The 26,025-nt window shown below is 48.0% G+C and overlaps 1 protein-coding gene across 3 annotated transcripts; it reads left to right on the forward strand.

The window, feature by feature from the left end:
* The first annotated feature begins 575 nt into the window (after window positions 1-575).
* Window positions 576-26,021, forward strand: ARL3 (ADP ribosylation factor like GTPase 3). 3 transcript variants are annotated; one of them, XM_065747041.1, is made up of 6 exons: window positions 576-672; window positions 8,728-8,871; window positions 9,685-9,801; window positions 14,223-14,273; window positions 16,276-16,461; window positions 23,859-26,021. In XM_065747041.1, exons 1-6 carry the CDS (start codon window positions 670-672, stop codon window positions 23,904-23,906), a joined length of 549 nt encoding a protein of 182 aa, XP_065603113.1. In that variant the 5' UTR covers window positions 576-669; the 3' UTR covers window positions 23,907-26,021. The 3 variants fall into 3 exon arrangements, with proteins under 3 accessions (XP_065603113.1, XP_065603112.1, XP_065603114.1); XM_065747040.1 differs by lacking the exon at window positions 23,859-26,021 and adding an exon at window positions 21,422-23,850; XM_065747042.1 differs by lacking the exon at window positions 23,859-26,021 and adding an exon at window positions 17,259-21,415.
* Window positions 26,022-26,025: the final 4 nt, after the last annotated feature.

Genomic DNA, 26,025 nt, shown 5'->3' on the forward strand with positions numbered 1-26,025 from the left:
CACTGCGCTGGGCTCCGCGTCCCTGCAGCACAGCAGGCCGCTGGCAGCACGCTGCACCTTCCCATACCCACCCTGCAATCCCCGGAACACCGCCCGCACCTCTCGTGGCATCGCACCCTCTAGTGCTCGCACTGCACAGCCCTACCGACAGCTGCAGCAGCAAAGTGCCGCTGCACCTCAGGCTGACCGCTGCACACACCCCCACGTCACGCTACCCTGCGCCCCATCAGCACTGCATGCTTCCAACGCTGCTACGTCGCACTCCCTCCCCCTCCTTGACACTGCAACGCTGTCCGCGCATCCGCGGAGCTGCACGGAGACCTCCCGGTGCGCACTGCATAGCACAGCAATGCACTATGCCGCCCTCGCAGCCACGCTCAACCCGCGCGCCCTAACCGCACGTGGCCCTACCTGCGCGGCCCCCAGACTCTTAGCGCGCCGCGTGGCTGCCCTCAGCCAATCAGAGCGAGCCGAGAGGCCGCGCCCACCTCCCGGCGGCGGGAGGGGAGTGCGCGCTCGCATTGTTGTGGACGGGGCTAGAGTCGGCCCCGCCCCCTCCCTCCGGTTGTGCGCACGTTCCGTACGTCCGGCGGGAAGCGGTGACGCGGGACGTAGCGGCGGCGTGTGTGTGACGCAGTTGCCCATGGTAACCCCGCTGCCGCGCTGAGGATGGTGAGCGGGGCGGGGGAGGCGGGCCTGGTCCGGAGGGAGATCGGGGCCCTGGGGGGGGTCCGGCGGGAGATCGGGGTCTTGGGGGTGCCGGAGTGTCCCCCGGTAGGCCGGGGTGGGGGGCTGTGTGGGTCAGGTCGCAGGGGGTCTGTTGGCCATGGGGTGGTGTTAATTTGGGGTGTCTGGCCCAAGGATCGGGTCTTGGGGGCCTGCGATTGCGTGGGGGTTGGTGGATCCTCGATGCAGACGGGAAGCTGAGCAGCAGAGGCTCTCTTGGCCCGAGAGAGGAGGAAGGGAGGATTGACAGAAGGGATCTGGCAATGATGGGGGCAGTGTTCAAGCACCGAGTACTGGGCAGGGCCTGGGGGCATCTGTGGCTGTGAAAAGACCATGGACAGGACAGCCAGGGGGAAGAGGTGTTGGTGGTGATGACCAGGATAAGACATGGAGCTGCTGAAGCTTGTCCAGAGGGGACCACAACAATGCTCAGTAGGGCTGGTGCACTTATCCTATGGAGACAAGCTGAGGGAGCTGGGCTTGTTCAGCCTGGACAAGAGAAGGCTGTGGGGAGACCTCAGCATGGCCTTCACGGAGAAGACGTGGGTTCCCCATCCCTGGAGGAATTCAAGGCCAGCTTGGATGGGGCCCTGGGTGGGCTTTAAGATCTCTTTCAACCCAACCATTCTGCGTTGGTTCTTAGGGGCTGTTGATAAATGGTCTTAAAAAGGGAGCTCAGTCTTGGCAGAGATACCTGGGTGAAGGAGCTGAATGTTTCAGCATGGGTAGGGCTGAGACACTGCCCAGGGACTGGGAGAGACCTGGATGGGATTAAAAGTTTGGGGAATCACTGTACCATGCCAGTCACTGTTGGCTGGCTAAGATAGGCTGCTGGGATTTGGGTGCTCTTGGATTTTCTGCCGTGGGCTGGGGAAACGGGACAGCACAGGCTGATGAGAGAAGAACTCACTGTGGGAAGGAATAGAAGAGTTTTGGTGCTAATGAGAGAAAGAGATGATCCAGGGAGGAAAGGAATGCAGTAGTGTAGAAACATTATTTGACAGGAAGCAATGTTCACTCAGGAAAGCAACTGGAATCTCACTGCAAAGGGTCTGGTAAGGACAGAGGGCATTGCTGGAAGACAGATGTGTGCTGTGGGTGAAGTGTAGCCTGTGTCAGGTTATGGTTAGGCTGAATGATAGACTTGGGTGCAGGAAGCTGGAGTAGTTGGAGTGGGACAGGAAATGCTAGTGGAGTCCGTCAAGGAGTGTCAGGTAAGGATGGGGCTGCTGGGTGGATGTGGCTCAGCAGAGGGGTGGGAAACAGCTGCCAGGGTACAGTGTGTGCAGAGAGCTCAGGCAGAGAGGAAGTGGTCATGGGGGAAAGAGCTTCTGTAGGGCAAAGCATTGTTTTGTCCAGGAGCCCTCTGGAATCAAGCTGGATTAATTCACAGGAGGGGACATAAGTGAGAACAGCAAAGGCAGCTCCTCATCTTTGCTGGGTTAATTCTGTCCGCATCCCCACCTGCTGTGCCTCAGAGAAAGAGATTGAGATAAAATCTGTGAGACCTGCTCTATTTTAGATCAGGCAATGATGGAGCTTGTCACACCAGGCACCAAAGCCATCACGGGATGGACATCTGCTATGGAGATGAAGGCAGCTGCCTCCAGCAGTGCTCTGCTTTGTGGGATGCATTTGGCCTGCAGCTGCTACCAGCCAAAACTGCTCTTCTGTCTTGTGATGTCCCGATAAACTGGTGTAGTCTGGGATCTGGCTGCTGTTATGTGAGCACTCTGTGCATGGGGAGGGTGGACTGCGTGTTTTCCAGTGCTTGTGTTATTTGGTATAGCATTTTAAAGCTTCTTAGTCTATTTTCCATTTCTGGGAGTTGTTTTTCTGCAGCCTCTTAGATGGTGTGGGTAACACTGGCTGGGCTGGGCAGCAGGCTGGGGAGCTCTGTTACTGGCTCTCTGGAGTCTCAACTTTCCCTAAAACTGAATAACCCTCAGTAGCAGAAACTCTGGAACACCAGCACACGTATTCAGGGAAGCTCTGCTGCTTGTGGGTGTGGGGCTGCACCCAGAACCGATCCAGACTGCCTGAAGTAACAACGTACTGCTTGCCATCTGAGCTGCCATAGCTTCTCGTGAGCGCATTTCTGACCCGTCACGGTTGCACCAGTAAGCGCTGAAACCCCCTTCAGTTCTGCTTGCTCCCACTCCAGTGATAAGAGGGTTAATGCTGACGTTTAAATTGTTTCAGTGCTCATCCAAGTGAGTAAGTGCAGAGGGGAAGTGTCTTGTTCTGCAGAGCATACCAGCATTTCTCACAGCTGTGAGGCAGGGGTGCTGGAAGGTCGTAGGTGGAGCACGGAGGGAAAGATGAGCCATAAAAATGCATAGCATGAGAGATGCATGGTGCTGAAGGCTTTGGCTCAGTTAAGCAGCACATGTGCTGGGCTCACAGCAGGGATGAAGGGAGATGTTGTGTGAAAGGGTAAGCAGCCTTCAAAAGTTTTGGAAGTGCTGTGTGAAGCAGAGCTTGTGGCTTGCTTGTCTTCACCAAGTGAGATGGTATGTTGTTGGTGGGTAGCAGGGCTGGGGGATAGCCTATCTTTTTCTAAAGCTGTTGACTGAAAATGACATCGCTCTGTCAAAACCAGGCCTCTTGAAGTGTGGCCCCATTGTACAGCTGAGGAAACTGAGTCACAGAGTGGTTGGATGACACCAGGCAGATAATGTGCAGAGGATGAAGTACCGACATAGCAAAATGTATAGTCAAACATTATTCTGCTGGTCTTGAACTCCCATTTTTAACAAAAGCAGCAAGTGTTGTTGCCTGCTGTAGGTGTACCTAGTGCCCAGAATTTTCTCTTTGCCTCTTGTCTGACAGAGGCTGTATCAAACTGACTCCATTAAACAAAACATTTTCAAAAGCATTGCTTTAGTATCTTAGTAGAGTTGCATGTCACGCATTTTTCGTTTATTTACTGGTTGTGTGATGGTTTTATGGGAAGCTATGTGCAGGGAGTGCAGCATACCAGCAACGGGAGGAGGTTTCCAAGCACTGCACTGCTGGAGGGGAGACAAAGCGGCAGGCATCAGCTCTCCCCTGCACAGGGCAGAGCACTTCCTTGAAGTCTGCAAAGAGCAGAGGAGTTTGATTTTAATTATGAAAGGAGAATTCGTGCTGGTGCTGGTTAATGCACCAAAACAGAGAGTGCCGTGTGACCTCTTTGACAGAAAACTGTGTTAGTAGGTTTGAGCTGGAAAAGCTCTGTAGGTGACTCGGCTCCATTAAATGTGGGATTTCAGAACAGAAAAGAAAGTCTGCATTGAATGACACCATATGGTGGAGACATGCAGCAAGCAAATGATTTTGTTGGGAGTTCTGCCAGAGTAAGAAGTATTGAATAAACTGTGCTCAATAGATTAATTTACTTCGGTTGTGTTTTGAAAAAGACTGGGTGATTTTATGACCATTAGTGACATTTGCAGTTCTGCAGGCGAAGATAAAGGTAATCAAACGTCATTCTTCAGGGCACCAGCTAATCAGTGCAGTTGTCAGGCCGGCTCCCCTCCTCCAGCTCTGTGTGAGCAGAACCGCACGCTGGATGGCAAAGGGAGCCTCCATCATCCACTGCTGAGAGCAGGAGATTGGACTCAGCAAAACCTCTTGTCCTCCCCGCGGCGTGTGACTGCGTGACCGCCTGTGAGCATCACTTGCACCCACTGCCTTCATCTGACTGTTTAAAAAGGCACAGAACAGAGATGTTCCCCCTCCATGGTGAGAGATAACAGAGCGATAGGAGGAGGCAGAATTCGAGGCAGGTTCCAACTTGGCCCCTTCACCGCCGAAACCTCCTGGAGGACTGTAGGTGTGGCAGAGGCAGAATTAGCAAGAGAATCGCAGGCCGGTTTCGTGGGTGTTTTGTGAAGTTTCTCCCACGGTTGTAGGGAAGGCACAAAGGGGGTGGCTCGAGGACGGAGTGAGGCACTGTGTGCTGCTGGAAAATGGAACTGGCACCTCTGCAGCCCATGAGCTGGCAGAAAGGGCCAGGAGGTGAAGGTCCGACCCACGGTCGTGGCAGCGGGGAGCGTGGGCAGGGAGGAGGTGGGAGATGCGGTCGCAGTGGCCGGAGAGGTGCAGGGCCTGTGGCTGTGGTGCATCTCTGTGAATGGATTCCATTTCAGCTGAATACCCACATCCATGAGATAAGAGATTGCTGGTGACGGAGGGTGGTTTTATTTAAAATTCATTATCTGGGCTTTGTGGTTAATAAAGTTAAACAGAATACATTTACTTCTCTTGCCTAATAGGAATCAACTGTGCTGTGCCGTGGCTTGTGGGCCAAGCTTTATCCGTGCCCTGTGTATCCTGCCCTCAGTATGAGGGGAAATTGCTCTTTCCATTATGGTCTTATATTGCCAATCTGATACAATATTTAAACAGATTATCTCAATGCTCTGTTTGTCCCAAACCAATTTTTGTTTTGCCCTATAAAACGAATCTTCTTTTCGGCAGCTTCTGTGGTACAGGATGTAGTTACATGCATCAACTAGTTCAAAAGGCCCATCTACAGCCTGGATTTAAAGCTGAATAAACCCACAAAACCCTTAGCTAGGACTATAAATGTCACCATATTTTTATATATGTCTGTATTTTCTTTTTTTAAGGAGAACCAGGATTACTGCATGCAGCTATAACTGAACGTCCTTCGATAATTCAGTGGGTATTTTAAACCTAGCAATGATAGGCTTTCATAAAACCGCACATCCCTGTTTTCAGAAGGATGCTAATAAGATGGTTAGCTTCTCTTTCATGCTCAACGTGTTTATGAGTGCACTTACCCATTTAGTTGCATCTCTGAATTTAATGCCCCGCTCTGATTTCACAGTAATTGTCAGGAGTCTTTTTTTCTTTTCGTATGTCCCCGCTCACTGTCTGGAAAATGCTGTCTTCTTGTTGCTGACCCCATCAGTCTGTCTCCTCATGGTGCTTGTAAAGAAAGCCCTCTCCACCAAGGATAATGATGTTTTTAAGCAAGCCAACCTGACATAGAACACATAGTTTGCTTAACCCTGAGGTGACCGAACAGCAGTGGCTGCATGGCCATGCCCTGCCTTGAGTTGCTCCCCATGGCTGCCCTTCCCCAAAGGCTGCACGCGCTGCCATGCTGTGCTGCTCATTATCCAAACAGCACCTGCAGTTCCGTTCTCTGTTGCAGATGCCTCAGTCTGCTTAGTTTGTGCAGATGCCACACTGTTCTTGTGCTCCTGCAGCCGTCCCTGCAGCTCCTCTGCCTGGGACACATCCTGCTCCTCACCCCACGTGTGCTCCTCCTTGCTCAGGGTACGTTTGCTTGCTGCACTGCCTCAAGGCCCTGCTCCTCTCCCTTGGCATTTGAGTTCCCTCTTTGCACCACGTTTTCCCATTGGGTGGCTTTTCTATCTGGTGGCTGCCATGGATATCAAGTGGTTGTTTCCTGTCTCTCATTGGGCCAAGTTGGTTTCAGCACTGTGTCTGCAAACACAGACGTGCTAATCCAGCAGCATGTGCACAGGGAGGGTTGCTTGTCCCTTGTAGTGCCTGCATGCTGCAAGGAACTCAGCTCAGTTATTTTTTTCCAGTCCACCAAGCTGTCAGAAAATGCTCTCTGTCTTCCTAACTACTATGCTCATAGCACCAATAAAAAAAAAAACCCAAATAGTAAGTATATTAGAAACCAATCTGTGCCTTGAACCTTAAGTATTCACTAACTATGGAGAAAATTCTGAGTACAAGTTCTTAATAACATTTACAAAACATTAACAATCATAGTAGCCCCTGCTATTATTTGGCTCTTGATTTAAGTTGTGTATTCAAACCATGTAACCTATGCTGGCAGCTACTGAGATCGAGTCCACCTCTCTGCGTTGGCCTGCTTGTCTTCCAGCCTTTTAAATCAGCTTACTTTATACCTTAGAGAGTACTTTTATTTCTATAAATATCCTCCTGTCCATTGGCTACCCCAGATAATCCTGCGATCAGCCGTGCAGTGGTGTCACTCGAGCAGAATATGGAGCGATGCTGATCGTTCTCTCCTAGGCTGTCATACTGGCCCAGAAATAGCATCTGTCTACAATGGGAGCAGCTCTATTAACATTTACAGCAGTTCCTCTTCCCGACCCCTGGGAATCGCTCCCCAGTAGATAAGCAACACTTGGTAATACATTGCTTTGCGCTCGCTGTTTCAGAGCTGAATTCTGAAACGTAGCAGCTCCTAATCCTGATCTGCTCTGGGATGCACAGCTCCACTCTTAGCGAATGGTTCTGCGAATAGGATTAGCATTGCAACAACTTCTTTTTTTAACCACAAGCAATAAACTGAAATAATGGGGCCTGGTTCAGAGCCCTCTGAAGTCAGCAGTGGTGCTTTGATGGGTCTGTGTTGGCTTGGGTCAGCCTGCAGGAATGGGAAATTCACAGCCTTTCCTGGGAAGGGGGTAGAACGTGTGAATTTTAGAGTTCCTGCTCTTGCAGGGAGCCAAGCTCCGTGTATTTAAAAGCCAACAAAGTCAGCCATAAATCTGACCACAGGTGAAAAAATGTGCAGCGCGAGTCAGGCGATTACAACTTGCATGTTTTAATGACATCGAGGGCACGCAGGCACTGGGGGCCATCCCTTTGCTGGGCATTTTCCCTGCCCTCCATCCCTGGCATTGCCGGGCTGGGGACTGCCTGCACCCATACAGCACGGCCCGTCTGCCCAGTGGGTCTGTTTTCACACTGCGCAATGAAAGCTTTGACATCACCATGGCTAGTGCCACGTCCTTTCCAAAATGCTCTTTGTGACAGCAGTCCTGCAGCCCTTCATCCTGAGGACAGTCTTCCGATTGCCACAATCTGGAGGGGATAAGGAGCAGCCTTCACGGCTCAGATAGTCTTCAGCTCCCAGCAGGAATATTTAGAGGGCGTAGTTCCTCTTAGCAACAAAGCACTTTGTGACATTTAGCTAATTTGCCCTTGCAGGTTGACAGGAATTGTCGTCTCCATTTTGCAAATGGGAGAACAAAACTGCTTGAGAGCTGGGCCCCCGCGGCCTGGGTTTGTGCTGATAGCTGAACTTCGTTCTCACGATTTCCCTTCGAGACATGGAAACTGTCTGTGGGAGGCCGAGGAGGATCCCGAAGGCTCCAGAAGGAGCTGTGGCTGTATTTTTCCCTGTGGTTTGCCCAGGCAAACAAGCTGCAGGAGCATCCGTGTATCTTGGCCCCTCTCCTCCAGGGCTGAGGTCCAGATGGAAGCAGGGTGATTTGCTCCTCGTGGTTGTTCATCAGGATCTGGACCGTTTGCCATCCATTTCAGAAAGATGCAGGTCTCTGACAAAAGCTTGGGTGTACTGCTGTAACGTGCACAGTTGTAAATGAGCTGACCTGCATATTCTGTTTCCTAATCCTGAGTGATACTGTCAGCTCAGAGAGCTGAGCCTGGCTAATGACTGAAATCCACTGTGCTTTTCTTAGCGAGGACGTGTGGTGATCTGAGATAGTTGTTAAGTGCTACATCCTGAGAATCAGAACAGCACGTGCCCCATGGGTCCGGTGTGTTTTAGACAGATAAACGGGGTTTGAGATGATCAGGGAGTTACTATGAAAAGAACTGATGTCAGGTATGCTGTAACCTACAGTTAACTAGGAGGGAGATTAAATTAATGGGGTTTTCCCTCTGATAAAGATAATGAACAGCTCGCAAGGACTTGGTTTGCAGCTCTTACGCGTAATATCCTTAGGCACTGTCTTCCTGGCACACGCAGTGCCAAACAGCTGTGTGACATGAGTGATGTATCCAGAGGTGCACCCCACTGGGTGGCATTTGTGTTGTCTGAGACCTCACTGATGCTCTTGGAGATGAAGGAGAATTGCCGGAAGGAGGAAGGGCAGGAGAGGAAAAGGGAAGAGGGAAGGGGTTCAGCCTGTCCTGGGATCCACCACAAAACAGAACCTGCTCTGAGGGATGGACAGCATGGTCTGGCAGGGGAAAGTCAGGGGAAATAACAACTACAGTTTCTTGCTGATTTAGGGTTTACTGTCAATCCTGCGTAAACTGAAAAGCACCCCAGACCAGGAGGTGAGGATCCTCCTCTTGGGACTGGACAATGCAGGCAAGACCACACTCCTGAAACAGCTGGCGTCTGAGGACATAAGCCACATTACACCAACACAGGTGAGGAAGGCCTTTCATCTTACACCCAGCCAGCTCCAAGCATCCTGTATATTGCATTGTTCCCTCTCTGGTGCCTCTGGCCCCCTTTCTTGGAGCATCAGGGTTGGGGAGATGAATGTCACCCATCAGAAATGCTGCAGCATTGCTCCTGTGTTGACCAGAGGAGGTTGCTAGAGAGCTATAGGAGATGCTTCCCCTCACCCCGTAGCTGCCTTGCAAAGCTCCCGGCCCCAACACCCTAATTCCATGTCCCAGTCCCCTGGGTGTTGCGGCAGCACGTTGCCAGCCCACGCCACATCCTGTTTTTCTACTTGAATGCCCTTTCAGCTGGCGCTTTAATTGATGAAATGGACCCTTCAGACATGCAGCTGTTGCTCTTTTAAGCCCAGCATTAGTTGCGTTGTGTCAAATTGAGCTGAGACCTCTGGCTTCGTGTTAGCTGGAACTCTCTACTCAGTTTTCACAAGCTCAATCCTGCTTCTCACAGTGCCCTTGTTTTCTCCTTATCTGCAGCTCTCCCACCTCTTCCTGCATCCACCCTGCTGAGCCTTTCCAGGGTACTAACTGCATCATATGTTTCCGTAGCCATGACAGCATCAACCCTTGACCCAGGAACACAGGCAGGCTGATGCTGTAGTGGCTGTGTTCATTTTCACCAATGCCTCTCCCGCAGCCGATCCATCTTTATGGCTGCCTGGCCCACCTCACAGCATGGTGCAGGCATGGGATATATAAGGTGCTAATGTCTGCCTGTGAATGTGATCCAGCCATTCAGGATTATGCTCTATGTGCCTTTGTTTCTGTTCTTTCCAGGGCTTTAACATCAAAAGTGTACAGTCTCAAGGCTTCAAACTGAACGTATGGGACATAGGTGGACAGAGGAAGATCAGGCCGTACTGGAGGAACTATTTTGAAAACACTGATATCCTTGTAAGTATTGGCTGCAGTTGAATGCTGTGTTCATGCAATCCATGGTCTTGGCCAGAAATTTAGGAACAAGTAGTGTAATGTCCCAGTTCTCAACAACACCATTGCTATTGTAACAGGAGTAAAATGGCAAGATTGGTTGGGTGTACTAAGAAAAACACAGTGATGTTTGGAGAAATTGCTCAGTTGTATGTTTTCACTTCCACGGGATGGTGCTGGCTGTGGCCAGTTTCTTTCCTCTCATCTCAGACTCTTTCAAAATAATGAACATCAGTAACTTGCAGTTTGCCCATCTGTAGCTCCTTTCACTGGAGACTCAAAAAGCCTGTCATGGGTTTGAGTGACTTAAGCTTTGTGTATGGAGTTAGGTCAGTACGGTGCCTTTTTTATAGTTGGGGAAACTGAGGCACAGAAGAGTTAAATGTTGTGTCTGGCATCAGATAGGAAGGCTTCTGGCTGAGGGACACAGAGACCCCTTGTCTTTTCCCTTGGTTCTTTCATCATTAGACTGTCCTTTAATGTTTTTGACATCTTAGCTGCTCTTACCTTACAATTAGCTACAGTTGACTACCATTATAATTACACTGCTGGACCATGCCAGAGCACGTTACACTGGGACCTTCTAAGCGCCGTCCTGACTAGTTTCAAAGAGAACCTCAAACATGCAGCCACACGTGGCAGGATGGAGACAGACTGGGGGCTCCAGGCCCACCCCCCTGCCAAGCAGCGTTGCCAGTGTGAGCAGAGAAAAAGCCATTCTAAGCAAGGTCTACAGACTCCCATGGGAAAGCAGGAAGCTCTCTCTGAAAGACGCCCTTCCTCCCTTCTGTCTCACACACACATGTACTCACTAATTTGCTGGGAGCTTCGGTTCACTTCCACTGTGGGATCAGTGCAACTATCAGTAGGGCCCTTTGCTCCGAGGCTCGTGTCGGGGTCCTGAAGGGCCTGGCTGTACCTGCAGGCTTAGAAAACATTGTCCAAATGAATATGTTATTTAAATAGGTCTAAAAAATCCCCTAGTCTCTTCTGCAGATTCTTTTTTTTTTCCTCAGTGTTAATTTGCAATCTGATGTTTGAAAACAACCACCGTGGCATAAACCTGAGTGGATGCTTTTTCACGGAGTAATCTTTTCAGGGTGCAATCTTTATAAAAAGAAAAATCTGTGTTTGAAAAACCATCAGGACAAACTTTACGTACTCTTCTGTGGCCATCATGAAAACGTGGCATGGCTGCAGGGCGATCATGCCCACTGGGTCTGAGCTCTGCAGCTGCTGTTGGGGTGAATGTAGATTTGCAAATCAAAGTCAACACTGCAAAGCAGCAGCTAGGGGATCTTTGCTACAGCAGTTGTTCAGACTGCAGAGGCTGCGCAACTGCAAAACAGTGCCTGTGAAGCTCTGCTGGCAAAGCAGTGAGCTACGCTGGTCTGTGGTCTTCCCCCCTTCCCAGGGTGTGCTGCATGAGAGGAGTAGAAATAAAGGTGAATTCAAAGACAGGGGATGAATACAGTTGTGTTCTCTGCCCTCCGCCCACCTTAGCTAAAGCAACACATAGAGAAAACCTTTCTTTTCATATGAGTAAGACAATTGGTAGAAGCAGAATCAGTTTGGGGGGAAGCAGTAGCATGAATTCAGAGAGGGAATAACTGATGTTTATGTGGACATGAGCTTGCATTCCCTGCTGACCAGCTAGCAGCCAGTCCCAGACTGGGAGCTGTCTGCATGTTACTGCAGTGGTTTGCCATGTCCATATGCACCAAAACTGGGATAGCAGCTAAAAGGATGAGATCAAGTTCTCCTGCCAGCTCTTGCACCCCTTACAGCCAGTAATTTATCTCCTCTTGCAAACCTGTTGCAGGTCATACCTCTGTAAGTTGAGCTAACTTCTCCCTCATATTATTTCCTCATCCAGTCCCACTGCTTGCAGTTTCTGCCCAGCTCACATACTCCAGGTTTTGTTTAGGACTGCAACTCAAAGGAGACACCTTACATGAGTTTCTTTCTCTTGCTCCAGTTTACGACTCGAGGGCTGCTCAAACTAGTGAACCGTGTTACAAAACACTGGAGCCAGAAACAAGCCTTGTGTGGGCCTAGCTGCAGAAGGAAGATGGAAATGAGAGTTCCCAGGACCCCTTGCTTCCATCTTCTCCTAAAATATATTGCAAAAAGCAGAAAGGGCCCTTCAGAAAGTATTAAAAAGCAGGAAGTGATTGCAAATTCAAATCCATGCAGGTGCTTTTGAATGAGAGCTAGGTCTTGCATCACACACCTGTGATATTTGGAAGCTTAACCCAGGCAAATAAGGTGTGGATATCTGGCTGATTGCATATTCAGACAGGCACCTGCAGCTATTTGGCACAGTGTTTTCTGGTTTGGAAGTAGGCACTCTGCACATACTTTACCTTCTCTGCTGTGCTTTTGTGGCTTTTACCCTGAGTACTGTTGTCTCTGGTTCTCATCTTGCAAGACAGCTCCCTAGCAAGAAATAGAGCAGGGCAGGAGAAAGCCTGGCTGGCTGTGACACAGGACTCTTCCTTGCCAGTTAGAGATGCACTATAACACGCGAGGTGTCACCTTTTATGTAAGAAATAGCACTCTACTACTATTGCATTAATGTGTTGCTAAGCTTCCCGGGATGTCCTAAAGGAGAAAAGATGATAATCAAGTTTCACAACCACCACTCTACATCTTCTTTCTTTCTAGTCTATGTGCCCTACCTCAGATGGGATGCACAGGGGCGGGTGCTTGGGAGGGGCAGAGAGGACGGGTATAGCTGATGCAGTACTTTTGCACGTGCTTGGGATCACACTGTGGGGAGGGGCTGTCACGCATGCCCGTGGGCCTTTCCCCATCACGTCATGCCACGTGCACTATTGCCAGTCCCTGCACAGCTGCGTCCAGCCCTGCTATGCATCCCTAGGCTCTTTCACTGTGCATCAGCCACAGGGAGGACCACAGATCCCAAATGATCAGCTAAGAGAGCTGTGAGCTTGCAGGCCTTCCTCTTTATCAAGGCTGACATACAGATTCTCCTACTGTGCATCTGGTCCCACTTAAAACAACCCTAGCACCACTCACTAAGGATGTACCCACAGTTTAGTAGGTAGTGCTGCTAGAGATCTTCCCTCCCCCTAACGTTTGGTCAGAATCATCCTGAAAGCATGGAGTCTTGCGCTGAGACTGCCTGCAAGGATGCCATTTATCTTGATGGCAGGGTGCTGTGCTCATCTATTCCCTCAAAACCAGGCTGACACTTGCTCCCTGTAAGCCACCAAAGAGCATGCATATGACATCCTAGCAGCTTCAGTCAGAACTGATGAAGAGTGGCAGGGGCTGGAAGCAAAAGACTCAGTGTTTATCACCAGTCCTGTCCCTGTCTGCTGCCCCAGCAACCCTCCCCCTCGATGAGGTGATTCTTGCCTGAATGTTATACAGTGGTTCCTCAGTTGCTGTAGGTTTAGTTTGCTTTTTATGCTTTCTGAACTATAGTAGCAGTGCTGGGAGAAAGGATGAAGGGTGACTGGACTTACTAATCCTTTACCTAGTGGGGTCTTTGAGGAGCCTTTTAGCCTTCACAGAAGGCATTTAAAAAGAGAAAGCAGGATGTGGCATGCTGCTGGATAAAGGGTAGAGGCCCTCTCCAGAGACAGACCCTTTCCAGAGGCAGGAAGCCTGCAGGCTGGAAAACCACCCCTGCCAGGAGACAGCTGTCTGCCTGGGACTTCCTCATAGACTGTGAGATGTGGTGCCCAGCTCTGAGAAGATGGCAGAGCTCTGTGGTCAGTCTTTGGGAGCGAGCTGCTCCCTGTCTCCTCTGCCACCCTCGAGGACAAGCTGACAGCTGAAGACAGAGTCTTGCAAGCTGGATACAGCCATTCTCCCCAGTCACCTGTTCCAGGAAGTCACGGTAGGACAGAAACTCAGTGTCACCAATTTATTCTAGCTTCATCTGTCCCCTGAGCGCCATTATGTGCCGTGCTGGCTTATGGGAAAGTGACATGTTCTGCTAGAAAGCAGTGTGATCTATTCACAGCACTGCAGCGCTTGGGCACTGTTTTTGCTAGGAGGAGCAACCACGCATGGATTCCCACATTTTGCCATCCTGTACTCAGCTTCAACCTGTCAGCTGGCCATTTGTGAAGATGCCAAGCAGTCTCCTGTTCTCTTCAGATAACGTGGAGGTGGGAAGAGCATCCCCAGTACTACCACCAGTGACTTTCTGACAGTGTGGCTGTCCACTGCCTCTGGCTTTAGAAGAGGTTCCTCTCTGAATGTTGGGATGTTTTGTCAACAATCAGTATATAAATAATACTAAGTATCTTTGTGCCCAAAACCATAATTATTAGGCTTCGCTCGTTTATATAATACCAAGGAAGAGTGTCTTCTGGGAAAAGTAACTTTTCCCCTCATTTCTCTTTCAGATATATGTCATTGACAGTGCAGATAGGAAGAGGTTTGAAGAAACGGGTCAGGTGAGTTACTTACGCCCAGCTTCCTTTGAAGTAACGGAGTGCTTCTGAGTGCCCTTTGCTCACAAAACTTATGGAGATTATTTTGTTGTTTATGAGGGAAATTTGCATTTCAAGAGAGACTTGCCTTTCAACATCAATTCAGATTGTTTTGGTAGATGTGAAACAAGGAAAATAGGTAGCCTAATTCCGTTTAAATAGAACGGTTTTCATTAAAACTATACAAGAATAGCAAACAGCCTAATACTAGAAGAAAAAACTTCTCTAAGTCCTTTAAACCTTGCCAAACCAAGACCCTTAGGAATCTTATTTTCTTATTTACGAAGTTGAAATGGAAATCATATTGACTTGATTGTCTTTTGGACATAATTGAAAAAAACAAAACAAAACAAAAAAACAACCCAGGAACTTTGTAACTAGGACTGGCTAGAAAATAAGATTTCCGTTCTGCAAAGTTTTGATGTTTTGTAACGTTTTGTGTTTTAGGATGGAACAAAAATAGGACTTTTAAACTTTCTGTTGTAAAAGTTTGAAAGTGACAGCATCTCAAATTACCTCACAGCAGATCCACCCCTTGAAATGGAAGTCAGAAATAAGGGATTTAACCTGAAGCCCTCTGTTCTGCCTGTTTTGAAGGAGGCACTTGATCTTTTGTCTCTCAAGTCTCAAGGGCACACCCTAACAGAAGGGCTGTCGGTTATTCTAGGAGCGGGGGAAATGTCTCTCCTGTTGATGCTGTTTTGTTTCATAATCAGCAATTAAATATTCATTAGGCAAAAGAGAGTGGGAAGAAGCTGAAATGTGGAGCACTTGCCTGAGTCAGGTGGACTCAGACTGGACCCCTCACATTTCCACAAATAATTTGATTTCAATAAATCAGCTGTGTCAGATGAAAGACCTATTTTGTTGAAAAATTCCTGGCCAACTCTGTTTATAACTCTGTTCTCTCGCCTTGGTTTCCAAACCAAACATTGCTTTTGAGGGGATGGAATCGGATTTCCACTGCAGTTTACCATCTCCCTGACTGCACTCATTTAATCCAAAAGATTCTAGTCAGTGAATGAAAGATGTTAGGACAGCATCTGAGAGCAAGACCTTTCCAGCTAAATAAGGAGCCCGCAAAAATCTCATCTACTCATCTCTCTGCAATGCCAGCAGCCCCTACAGGTTCAAGTTCTGCTGGGTTTGCCATATGCTCACATAGGGAAGTGACTTGAGACTGTGCTTGTTTCATCTGAGGCCATTGCACAACCCTAGACGTGAAGTATTTCAGCCATCGCCGATCTACTGCAGATTCAGATTTGAGCTATTAAAAGACTTTCTTTGAGTCATTCAGTTTAGAATGAACAAACCCATTTCTCAGGATGCCACCCAATGTGTACTGTGCATATTGAGCCAAAAATCCAGCTAGTAGAGCTGACCTAGCTTGTCTTCAGCTAGCCAGTGCCTTCAAAAGCATTACCACTTTCTTGTGGGATTTCCATTCCTGGGATGGAACAACAACAAAAAAAAAAAGAAAAAAGAAAAGAAGTCCTCCACTCCTCAAATTGCAGTTCATAGAGCTTGGAACAAACCCCTGAAAGTCATTATTAGTGAAGATACCAGGGCCGGTGTCAGCGGCTGCTCAGGTACAAATGCCAGTCAGGCAGTAACTTAAAACAGATTCCTCATACTGCCAATTTACATGTTTTTTGCTGTTTCATCAATTTTGGTCTCTGGGGATCAGCGACTGGTAAAACACAGAGCTGTAGCCTTTAAGGCAACTGCTAATTTCAGACTAAGATGAAGATTTTTGTAACCTGTAATTGGAAGAAATAGCTTTTGAACCTTGGGCTCGGATGATTGTATACATTTTTCTTCTCTTATAATAAGAACGCTGGAACACGCTCTTCCAGCATTTGCCCTAAATATATTTCTAATTAGAGACAACCACTGGTGGTTGAAGGTTTTCTTCCCTTGCCTCCCTCCGCCTTCCCCTCACCCTGCTCTCTTGTAAATGATATAGGAGCTGGCTGAGCTTTTGGATGAAGAAAAGCTTGGTGGAGTCCCCGTGCTCATATTCGCTAACAAGCAGGATTTGCTGACGGCTGCCCCTGCTTCAGAGATTGCCGAGGGACTGAACCTACACACAATCCGTGACAGAGTCTGGCAGATCCAGTCTTGTTCTGCTCTTTCGGGAGAGGGAGTACAGGTGAGGCACTGGAGAGGGCTTGCTGTGCCAGCAGGCCATCTGCAAGAGAGAGATCCTTGTCTGTGGATCTGCAGGGTGGGGCAGGACTGGCTGTGTCTCAAAGGAGGGTCGGCACAGCCAAACCCTCACCGCTCACAGCACGGGGTCGCGTGTCTCACCTCCTGTGTGGAGGGGAGGGGGAGCTATGGGCCCTGGGGATCTCTCCATCCCTGCAAAAGGGGAGCCTTCACCTCCCCAACCGGGACCCCCTGACCAGGCCAGATGAAGACATTGATTTATTTTAAAGAGACTGCTGTCTGGTTAATCATTTTCACAAAACAAATTGCCTTCTACTATTAACCCCTTTGACTGTTACAAGTGTGCACTTTAGAAATCTGATTTACCTTCACTACTAATGTCATTTGGCGTTTTGCTCAACCCAGGCGCCAGAGAAAAGCCGATCAATTTTTCTGATCTGAGAAACACGAGAACAGCACATGGGGCAAAGACCACTTCTAATGGCAGCATGTGGGACAGCAAAAACCCCCACAGGGGACTGAGCTGTGTTCCTGAGCTGAACTGTAATAGCTGTGTCTTGTGCTCCTGTGCTGTAGCCAGTTCCTGCAGCATAGTAGCTCTTTGTAATGTAAATGGGAGCTAGGTTTGTTTATTTCACTCGTAGGCTTTCCTGAATTAATGAAATATTTGCAGCGCTCCCAATCTGAGCAGTCAGGATTATTCCCTTCACCGATACTTAAAGAAACAAAATCAGGAAGGCATTTATCTTCAGTGCAAATTCAGTAAAACCTTATTTGCAGATGCTGCAGAGCTGTTGAAGATAGCCAGATCTCAAGCTGAGTATGGAAAGTCAGAGAAGAACCCCACAATACTGAGTGGGCAGTAAAATGGCAGATGAAATGCAGTGTTGACAAGCACAAAATAACGCACATGAGGAACAACAACTCTAACTAGACATATATGATGATGGACTCCAAATTAGCTGCCATTACTCAGAGAGCAGATCGCTGGGAACAGCAGCCTAGTGCTCAGTAAAGGCCAAAAAGGAAAAGCCAAATGCTAGGGAAACTAGAAAAGGAACTTTCTAGAACTCGCTCTTCTGTAGCAGAATAAAGGCGTGGTAAGTGAATTTCTAAAGAGCTCCTCAGACAGTCGCTGTTTACTAAGATCTGGGGATAACTTCTGAGTGAAGAACAGCTTGGGCCATAGGCTGGAAGAACAAACCCTGTTCCTACTTGTTCTTTTCCTTGGCATCCATTGACCTGACCCCTTATGGTAGTTATTTAGCTTTGAAATTCTTTACCTAACATTTAGGCCTAAGTGTTGCAGATGGTGTACTTCAAAGGCCCTTAGTTAGCTAAAATACAAATTGAGCTATGTTGTAACCAACCTCGTGAAAAGCTTCAACTCTGTTATTTTTATGTTGAAGTGGTGGTCCTAAGAGGGAGATTGTTCCACAATGGCAGTGTACTTTGAAGTCCGAAGAAATGTGATTGTGATCAAGGGAGAGAAAGTGAGGTTGCAGTTTCAAAACGTTGCAGACAAATGCAGGCTACCTGCTTCCTTCCTCCAAGCCCTCCTCTATTTTATCTAAATCCAGCTGATAACGGCAGTAGAACAGCAGATGAGGTTCTGGGAGAAATGCTGTATGTGGAAGAGCTACGTAATAGAAAAATGGCACTTTCTGTTGAGCTCTGAAAAATGCCCCTTTCCCAAACTGATCTGCAGGCTCTCTGAAGTGCTCTGCCCACTTATTTGTTGCTGGGTCTTTCTTTCTATGCCCTCTCCTTGAAGTGTAGTACATTTCCATATGCATTCAGCTGACCATAATATACGCCCACCGTTCTCACTCAGAGAAATTAAATCTAGTTCTGTATTTACTTCCAAAAAACAGAAGAGCTAAATGAAAGTATTTGCAGCCCTATATATTTTGTTCATCATGCTTATCTGGACAAATTAATTTAGATGCAGGGCAGATAACATACTGTTGTCCCCAGTCTCATTGCTCTAAATACTGCAGCTCACTCCATAAGAGATTGTAGCAAAAAGGCAAATCACAAACTTTCTGCAGCTTATAGTAAGTGCCCTTATATTTCTCTTGTGCCATAACTCCAGCCCTGACAAATCAGGCAGCAAGGATGCCAAGCGCTCCCTTTTCTTGGCAGTCCTTTGAACAGAATGTTTTCCAAGATGGCTTTTAAACTGAAGGATTTTGGGTGCAGCTGGATCAGCCCAGGAATAAAGGATGTCTTCGTCCCTGGGACTCTCAGAAGTCAACATGCTAAAAACGTAGGGGAATCAAAGAAAAGCTTGTTGAGAGCGTGAGACTAAGAGAGAAGATTTTGAGAATCATGGTACTCCATCTTTACCAGTGGCTCAGAAGGGAGCTCTCTATGTGTAGTTAGTGCTCAGGTCACTGCTTTAAGAACTTACTTGAGAAATGACAATGAGTGACAGAAAAATAAATGAAGATGTGGAAGCATCAGGTATTCAGAATGAAAGCCAAAGAACAATCACACTAACCATCACTGCTGATGGAATACATTAGCTAGGCTAAAATCAGAGATCATCACCGGTGGGTTTTGCAATGAAGAGTGGTGGCTTATCTAGTACCGAGCTCAAAGAGAAACAGAGTTCATAGGAGAAGATTTTTGTGATAGCTTGAAGGAACAGCAATGAGCAAAGATAAATAATGCCAATACATGAAGGAGAAATAGTTTGAAGGTCATTTAATTAGTTTAGCTGCTAGCACCATAGTGTATAGAATTGGGTAGTTAAGACTGGGGATTTCAAGGTTAATGAGATTAGATTATGGTTAATGGAATGATATAAATTTAGAGAATTTAACTATTATTTGAATTAGGTTATTTAATAAAACTGGTAATTAAGGAGGGAATCCATATTGTCATCTTCTCTTTTAAAATTAACCATTGGGGACTCATGAAGAGGAGCCCAGCAATGTTCTGGGCAGGCTCAGAAGAGAGGTGGCTGGGTTAACTGGAAACCCCACATAGAGCCCTCTGGAAGCCAGCTGGCATCCTGCATTATGGCAGCTGAAGACTTAGTTAGCTCTGGAGTGAAACCATGGGCAGCAGTTGTCTTCACAATCAGCCTTCATAATACTGTTGTGGGAGGAGCGACATCCCTCACCTTAGAGGCTATTTCAAACAAGTCCTCTGCTTGGGTGTGATTTTAACCTTCTGACAAGTTAAAAGTCAGGAAAACCTATTCTCCCTGCAACAACCGTTGGACTCTGCCTCTGGAGGAGCAGCATCCTGTTCCAGCATACACTGAGTCCCTTGCACATGGTACAGCAAACAAGGGAAGTGATTGCCAGTTCCAGCAGAGAAACACAAAGGAGACCTTGCCTCACAGCAGCTCTCTGTTGCCTTGTGGGCTCTCCTGGGGTTGTGGCTACATCTCTTATTGGTGTGCAAAAGCTATGTGTGTTCCATCCTGGCCAGCTGGAGTGAGGTGAAAGCAGAAGGGACTCCTCTGCTTTGCTGCCTGCTCTCTTTCTGGAGATGCTTCTTAGGGCCCAGTACATATTAAACATGACTCAAGACTTTGAACCAGTCTGTGCTCTGCAGCTCATTTCTTGTTTGAAGTAGGAATCTTGGATGAAGGCAGCAGGAGCTCAGCCTGCCCTGAGGAATGTCCTCTAGAGCGATGCTACAGCGTATTATGTCCAGAGTCTCCCAGGCATAATGGCACCCAGGAGACTATTAAAAACCAGTGGAAACGAGAGTAGCCACTAAACTCTAATTTATGCCAGAGCCAGTCTGGCCCAAAGGACTGTAGGATGGGCTGAGCCGCTTACTCCTCCCTGTTGGGCTTCATTCTCCTAGTTGAGAATGGAGCCCAAGACCTACGTGACACTGGTACTGCAATTCAGCACTTTGACAAGGGCAAGATTCAGAGCAAGACTCCCAGCAATCTTCTGCGTTATACCCTCTGAGCTAGGCTTTGTCTAAAAGATGTCTAAGCCACAGCAGCCTGGCCAGAGATCTCCCACATCTTAAGAAGGTTCTGGGGCTACTTGTGAGTGTGATTTTAAACCACTCTTAAACCCCCTCTCCTGGGGCAGACAGAGCCAGCTGTGACAAGAAAAGCAGCGATATTTCCAGATTACAGGGCAAAATCTTGTGACTTTTAAGCAGAGTAAAAAGAGACTCTACAAAGTTACATTGGGGATACAAGGCCTCGTAGGACAAAGAAGCTTGCACCCAGGCAAAGACAAGAATGGTATACTTGTGGGAGCCTATAAAAGCCTGCCTGTATGCTAAGCAGAGGTGCAAAGAAGTGATAGATAATGAAGCCGCAGTCCTAGCTGTGCAGAGGGAGAAGAAAGTGACAGTTAAAATAACATATACCCAAAATGCTAGAGATGGAGAATTTTGTACTCGCATGACCCAATTTATTATGGCAGACAGAAGATTACATGAAAGGATTAAGCTTTGCTGTCCTTAAGGTCACATTAAGGGTCACAAGTTTGTGGCCTCGCCTGATCCCTGGCTTGCAGGGGAGCAGAACTCAGGATGCTTTTTTATGGGGTGGAAGGGACTTGTTCGCTGTGTTTGAAGTCAGATTACTTCACTCCCACAGCCGCAAAGCTGATAATGCGGAGAATAAGCAAGCAGTGGGCTAATCTCAAACAGGACTTTGTATTCCTCCTGGGGGAGGCTCTACCACTTCTTTCCCAAAGGGTGTCACAGCACAGCTCCCTTGGCACAACAGCAGACGTGACTGCAGAGAGGCGGGGTTGTGCTAAGCAGCGTTTCTCTGCAAGGAGCGTTATCCTCTTCCCTGGAGTTCTCTCTCTTTGCTTTGGTAAAGTTTACTAGCTGCTTGTTAAGGAGCTAAGAGAGCTGAAGCTGAAAGATCTGAAATCTTTCCCTGGCTAAGTTTTCCCATGGTTGACTTGAGGCTGGAATACTAATATTGTATTCGTCTCCATCCTCAGAATATCTGCCAATGTCTCTGTGTCTCAACAAAGGAGCCCAAGGACATCTATCAAGATCTAAATGTTACTGTAGGGACTGTACTTTCTGCACAGAGCCATCTTTTAAGCATGCAGATATCAGGGACAGAAAATGCAGGGACAAAGGATGACTGCAGTTGACTCCTTGTGGACTTGACTCTTTCAAGCATCTTTTCCTCCTTCCCCTGTGCTTTCACCATAGAGCTCTTTGTGTTTGTAGCAGCTTCCCTCCATTTCCCCGCCTTAACAACCCCCTGTCCCACTTCAGACCTTAGGTAGAAAAAATGCAAACGTACCTTTTTGTTTCCTTTGCCTTCCATTGCATTTGCTGTTGTTCAGAGCATTCAAGGCACCGCAGAAAGTACACCCCCGATGAAGTTGCACCACAAGCTGTGGTGTGGCTGAAGATGAGGAAGATACATCACACGTAGAGATGGCTGCATTCATTTTCTCTTTATCACTGTCAAGCAGGGAGATATTTACAATTAAATGTGATTTTTCCTGTCAATTAACTTAGGCCAGAAGAGAGTTTTAAAAATCGATTCCTGTTTTAAGAGTTCAGTGACCTACTTACGTATTTCAAGCCTGTTTGGAGTTCACCTTTCCTCTTGCATTTTGCTATGTCATTCTTTTGCCCTCATTATATGCTTGAAGCAGCCAGGCTCCCAGCCATGGTAAATCCCATCATAAACACTGCTTTATGACCCTCACCACACCGATGCTAAAATGATCTGTCTTTCCCCTTCCCGAGCTCCCTGATGGCAGCAGGCAGAGTTTTAATCACTGCAAATTCAGGTTGTGGTCAGATTAGGTAGAAGATAGGATGCATGTTTGTTGTTTTGCAGTGATGTATTGTTTCTGGGATTACTGTGCTGAATAGCAGAGGGTGTCAGCTGATATTTATTACTTTAAGCTGTCTCAGCTGTTCTGGTTCAGCAAATAAACCTACATTCAAAATGAATGAGGAGCTGTGCTTGCCTTGTATGCCATGATGTGTGCAAATGTGATTATTGCTTCCGAGGCAGGGGAAGCTGAAATCATTGTGGGAGCATTTTTAGTTATTTATTTATTTTCACTCTTTGCAGGCAATCATGCGCATTTCTAAATCACACAATGAAGCCAAAGGCTTGACACCTCTCTTCCCAGCCCCATTGTTAAGCCCTGGCATTCCACTCCCTGGGAATGGCTGGCTCCCTCTCTCTCTCTAAAGTGATAAGCTTTAAACCATGCTATTGATTGCTTAAGGCATTACATGTTTTACACCCAGGTTATCGGTGTTATTGAAAGGGGAAGACACAAAGCTACTGGGCCTTAAAATGAATCTACTTCTCGTCTTTTCCCATTTGCTCTGAGGATTTCAGACAATTTGTTTTACGCCGATCTCTGCTGTGGAGATAAATAAATGAAACTGGAGGCACCAGCCCTCCCCAAGGTTCGAGGTAGCAGTGTTACTGTACTGGGCCCCACGTGCACCCAGCACAAACTGGGCTTGCTTATTCTTTAACACTGTGTTGACCATCAGACATAATGCAGTGAAATCCTTCCAGAGCTCCAGAGTGGCTATTGCCCAATTTACAAGCACAACCCTAACCCATCCCACCTGCATTCTTTCTGCCCAGGGCCCACCTGGAACCAGCAATGCCTTGTAGGTAGGGTGGAGGTGGGTTTGACAGGACACAAATAGGAGAACCGTGCATCCTGTACTCTGTTCTCTGCACCTCACGTCAGAGAGGTGACAGGAGTGGGATAAAGTGTCACTTGGCCCTTCATTAGCATATCCCATTCTGGGACCTCAGCAAGAAACTCGCACTCAGTTATTCACAGCTGAAGGGTTGACCTGCTGCTTGCAGTGGGCAGAGCTGCTGCACACGTTTTTACACAAGTACCCTAATGAGTGTATCGGTGTCTTAGAACATGAGCACCTCTATTCTCACTGTGTTATCCCACAGTGCCTGTTCCTGCGAGGCACGGAGTCCACATCCCATGATTTCAGGGACTTTCGTCCATCCAGGCTGATGTGATTTGCCTGGGGACACACAGCAGGCACGCAGCTGTGCAGAGAATTAGAGGCACGCTCTGAATATGGAGCTGGCTGTGTAACAAACAGCTTAAAATGCATAGTCTCAAAGACAAGGTGGCGTGGCCAAGGTTACACAAATCATCTGAACCTAGAATTGAGCCTCGATCTGCTGCTGACATACCTTAACTGCAAAGTGATCCTTCCTTGAAGGACCGAGGCATAGTGACATGATGAGATGATGATACTTTTTATGGTTAGAAGAAGGATTTAATAACCGAGCAGTGAAGCACTTGGTTTTATATGTGGTGTTTTTGGGCACAGAGCGCAGGCATGGGGCACAGGAGGACTGGAGATTCCCTTTCCCTTCCCTTGACTAACACTGCCTTTCTCTGTCTAAAGGACGGCATGAATTGGGTGTGCAAAAATGTCAATGCAAAGAAGAAATAAAGCGTTCTGAGCTGCATGGAAATGGAGGAGCGGTGGGAGCAGAATTCTAGCCTGAAAACACTAATTTGCTGCTTTCTGACCAAATGTTTTTCCATCTGTGCACAGCTACAGCTGTTAAAAGGAAAAAAAAAAGAGAGAGAGAAAAAAAAAAAGGGAACAGCATCAGTTAAAATGTATTGCTGGATTTGGAACTTGACCTGCTCTTTAGTATCGTTTTTTATCCCAATAAAGGAATTATATATTTCCTCCCTATGCATAAATAGTATTAAATGTCTGATTAGCCAGCAAGTTTGTAAGCAGAAGCAAGACTGATTCAGTGTGAAGCAGAGGGAGTGGTGAGTTACTGTAGTTGCTTCTATGCATAGGAGTTGCCCTATCTGTGCAGGCTTGCAGTTGCTGAGGACACGCTCAGGTGTCAGTCACAGCTTTTCCTCAGTGACAGATAAAACGTGGTTTTGTTACCAATTGTGGGTAGTTTCTTAAAAAAAACTGATAAGAAGTCATTTGTGTAATGAGGGTAGAAGACTTCAGCATATTCCTATAGCCATAAAAGAGGAGTTTGATCATAACGAGACACTGTTGCATTGCGACGCCGCCGTGGAAGGAAGAGGGTTATGTGTGTGTAATTGAAGCTCTTTACAATTGGAATAATGCAGGATGAGCGTGCCTAGGGCTTTTCTCGCAGCTGAAGGAGAATTTAGCCCGGCATTTCACCTTGAGCCAGCAAAAACATGGTTCCTGTGTTCAGTAAGCTCCATATGTGAGATTAGTCTTGATGTTGAACAATCCCTGTTGATTTTCCCTTGATGTTAAGGCAACTCCGCAGCAAAATGCAATTAAGTCCGTGATTACTTTCTAGAATGAGATACCAGGTCCCAGGCTTCCTTTCTGCAGTGTGCAAAACCCATTCTCCCACCCTGCTCAGCAGTCCTGCATGGAGGTGCCCCAGCCCTCTGCCAGCTGCAGCTCGTCCTGTGGAGGTGAGGCGCCCAGAACGGCAGATGGGAAACGCTCTTTATAGCCAGGATTTGTTCTCCCCCAAACTGCCTTTCCTGCAAAAGGACGCGTTTGCTGAGATAGAAAAGCAAATGCTTTTTCCACCTCCTTGTCCGTGATTCAAATCTAGCCGCAGCTGACAGCGAGCAGGAGTCACTTAGCGCGCCAAAGCAGCCATGTCCTGTTGAAGCGAGCTTGGTGACTCCCGGGCCAGTTTCTAATGCACAGATGGTAAAATAATCCCACTGCCCTGCTTGCCAGCTTTGTTTGCTGCCTGCCTGCAAAAGGCCAGGGCTGGCTGGGGACCGCGTTACCCCTTCCACCTCTTGCAGGCGGAGCTGTGGGCAGCGCGGGGCGAGCTGTGTCCTGCGGCATGTGGCTTCACCACGCGCCAGCGAGCTGACTCATGGAGCCAGGCGGCCGGTGACACCCCGTGAGCTCCCTGCCTCGCCTGTCCCTTCCCCTGGACATCTCCAGCTCACGGCAGAAACATCTGCAGTGCGCGTGAAACCGCCTTTGAGTTAGAGCCCAGCAGATTGAAATCATCTGGGGCCGCTTCCAGGTCCCCCCGTACATGGGGATGGTTCAGGGGTTGGGCTGCGCGTAGTTCAGCTGTCGTGGCTGTGGCTGGGGGCAGAGGGACAGCTGGGACAGCAACTGCTGCAGCAATCCAAGTGTAATCTGCCTGCGTCTGTGAGTCAGCACCCTGAGTGCATCTGTCTGCAGCCCAGGCGGGACGTGCGGATGGAGCGATGCAGCCTGCTGCACAGAGCAGGGCTGGGACGGAGCGGGGGCTCCGCGAGCTGTTAGGCAATAGCTAATGACACAAAGAAGTGACACGCTTCCAGTTGGCGTGCGTTGAGCAAGCAGCCATGAGGAGAGATGTTCATTTAAACAGAGCAACTGTGTTAGCTTATGGGGAGCCCCAGGAAGCTGAGCCCTCGTGTTTCTGGAGCCAGAGGAGGATAAATGTGTCCGTGCACGTGTGTGAGAGGTCCCCTTTTCCTCCCTGTCCACACATTTGCCTGATGAAAGTGCTGTAAAGCATTGCAGCCCCTTCTGGAAAGCATGCTTTGGGCTGTGGGACAAACTGCCAGGCTTTAGGTTGGCCCTCACTGTGCAC

This window comes from Cyrtonyx montezumae, unplaced genomic scaffold (genome assembly GCF_038088225.1).
Source record: "Cyrtonyx montezumae isolate F1298 unplaced genomic scaffold, pur_monq_1.0 scaffold_4, whole genome shotgun sequence".
Lineage (NCBI taxonomy): Eukaryota > Metazoa > Chordata > Aves > Galliformes > Odontophoridae > Cyrtonyx > Cyrtonyx montezumae.

Excerpts from the sequence above, each read along its gene's own strand:
- ARL3 (XM_065747040.1), top strand. Across the intron at positions 14,274-16,275 it reads GGTTTGAAGAAACGGGTCAG|GAGCTGGCTGAGCTTTTGGA; the intron begins GTGAGTTACTTA and ends TAAATGATATAG. Across the intron at positions 16,462-21,421 it reads TTTCGGGAGAGGGAGTACAG|AATATCTGCCAATGTCTCTG; the intron begins GTGAGGCACTGG and ends CTCCATCCTCAG.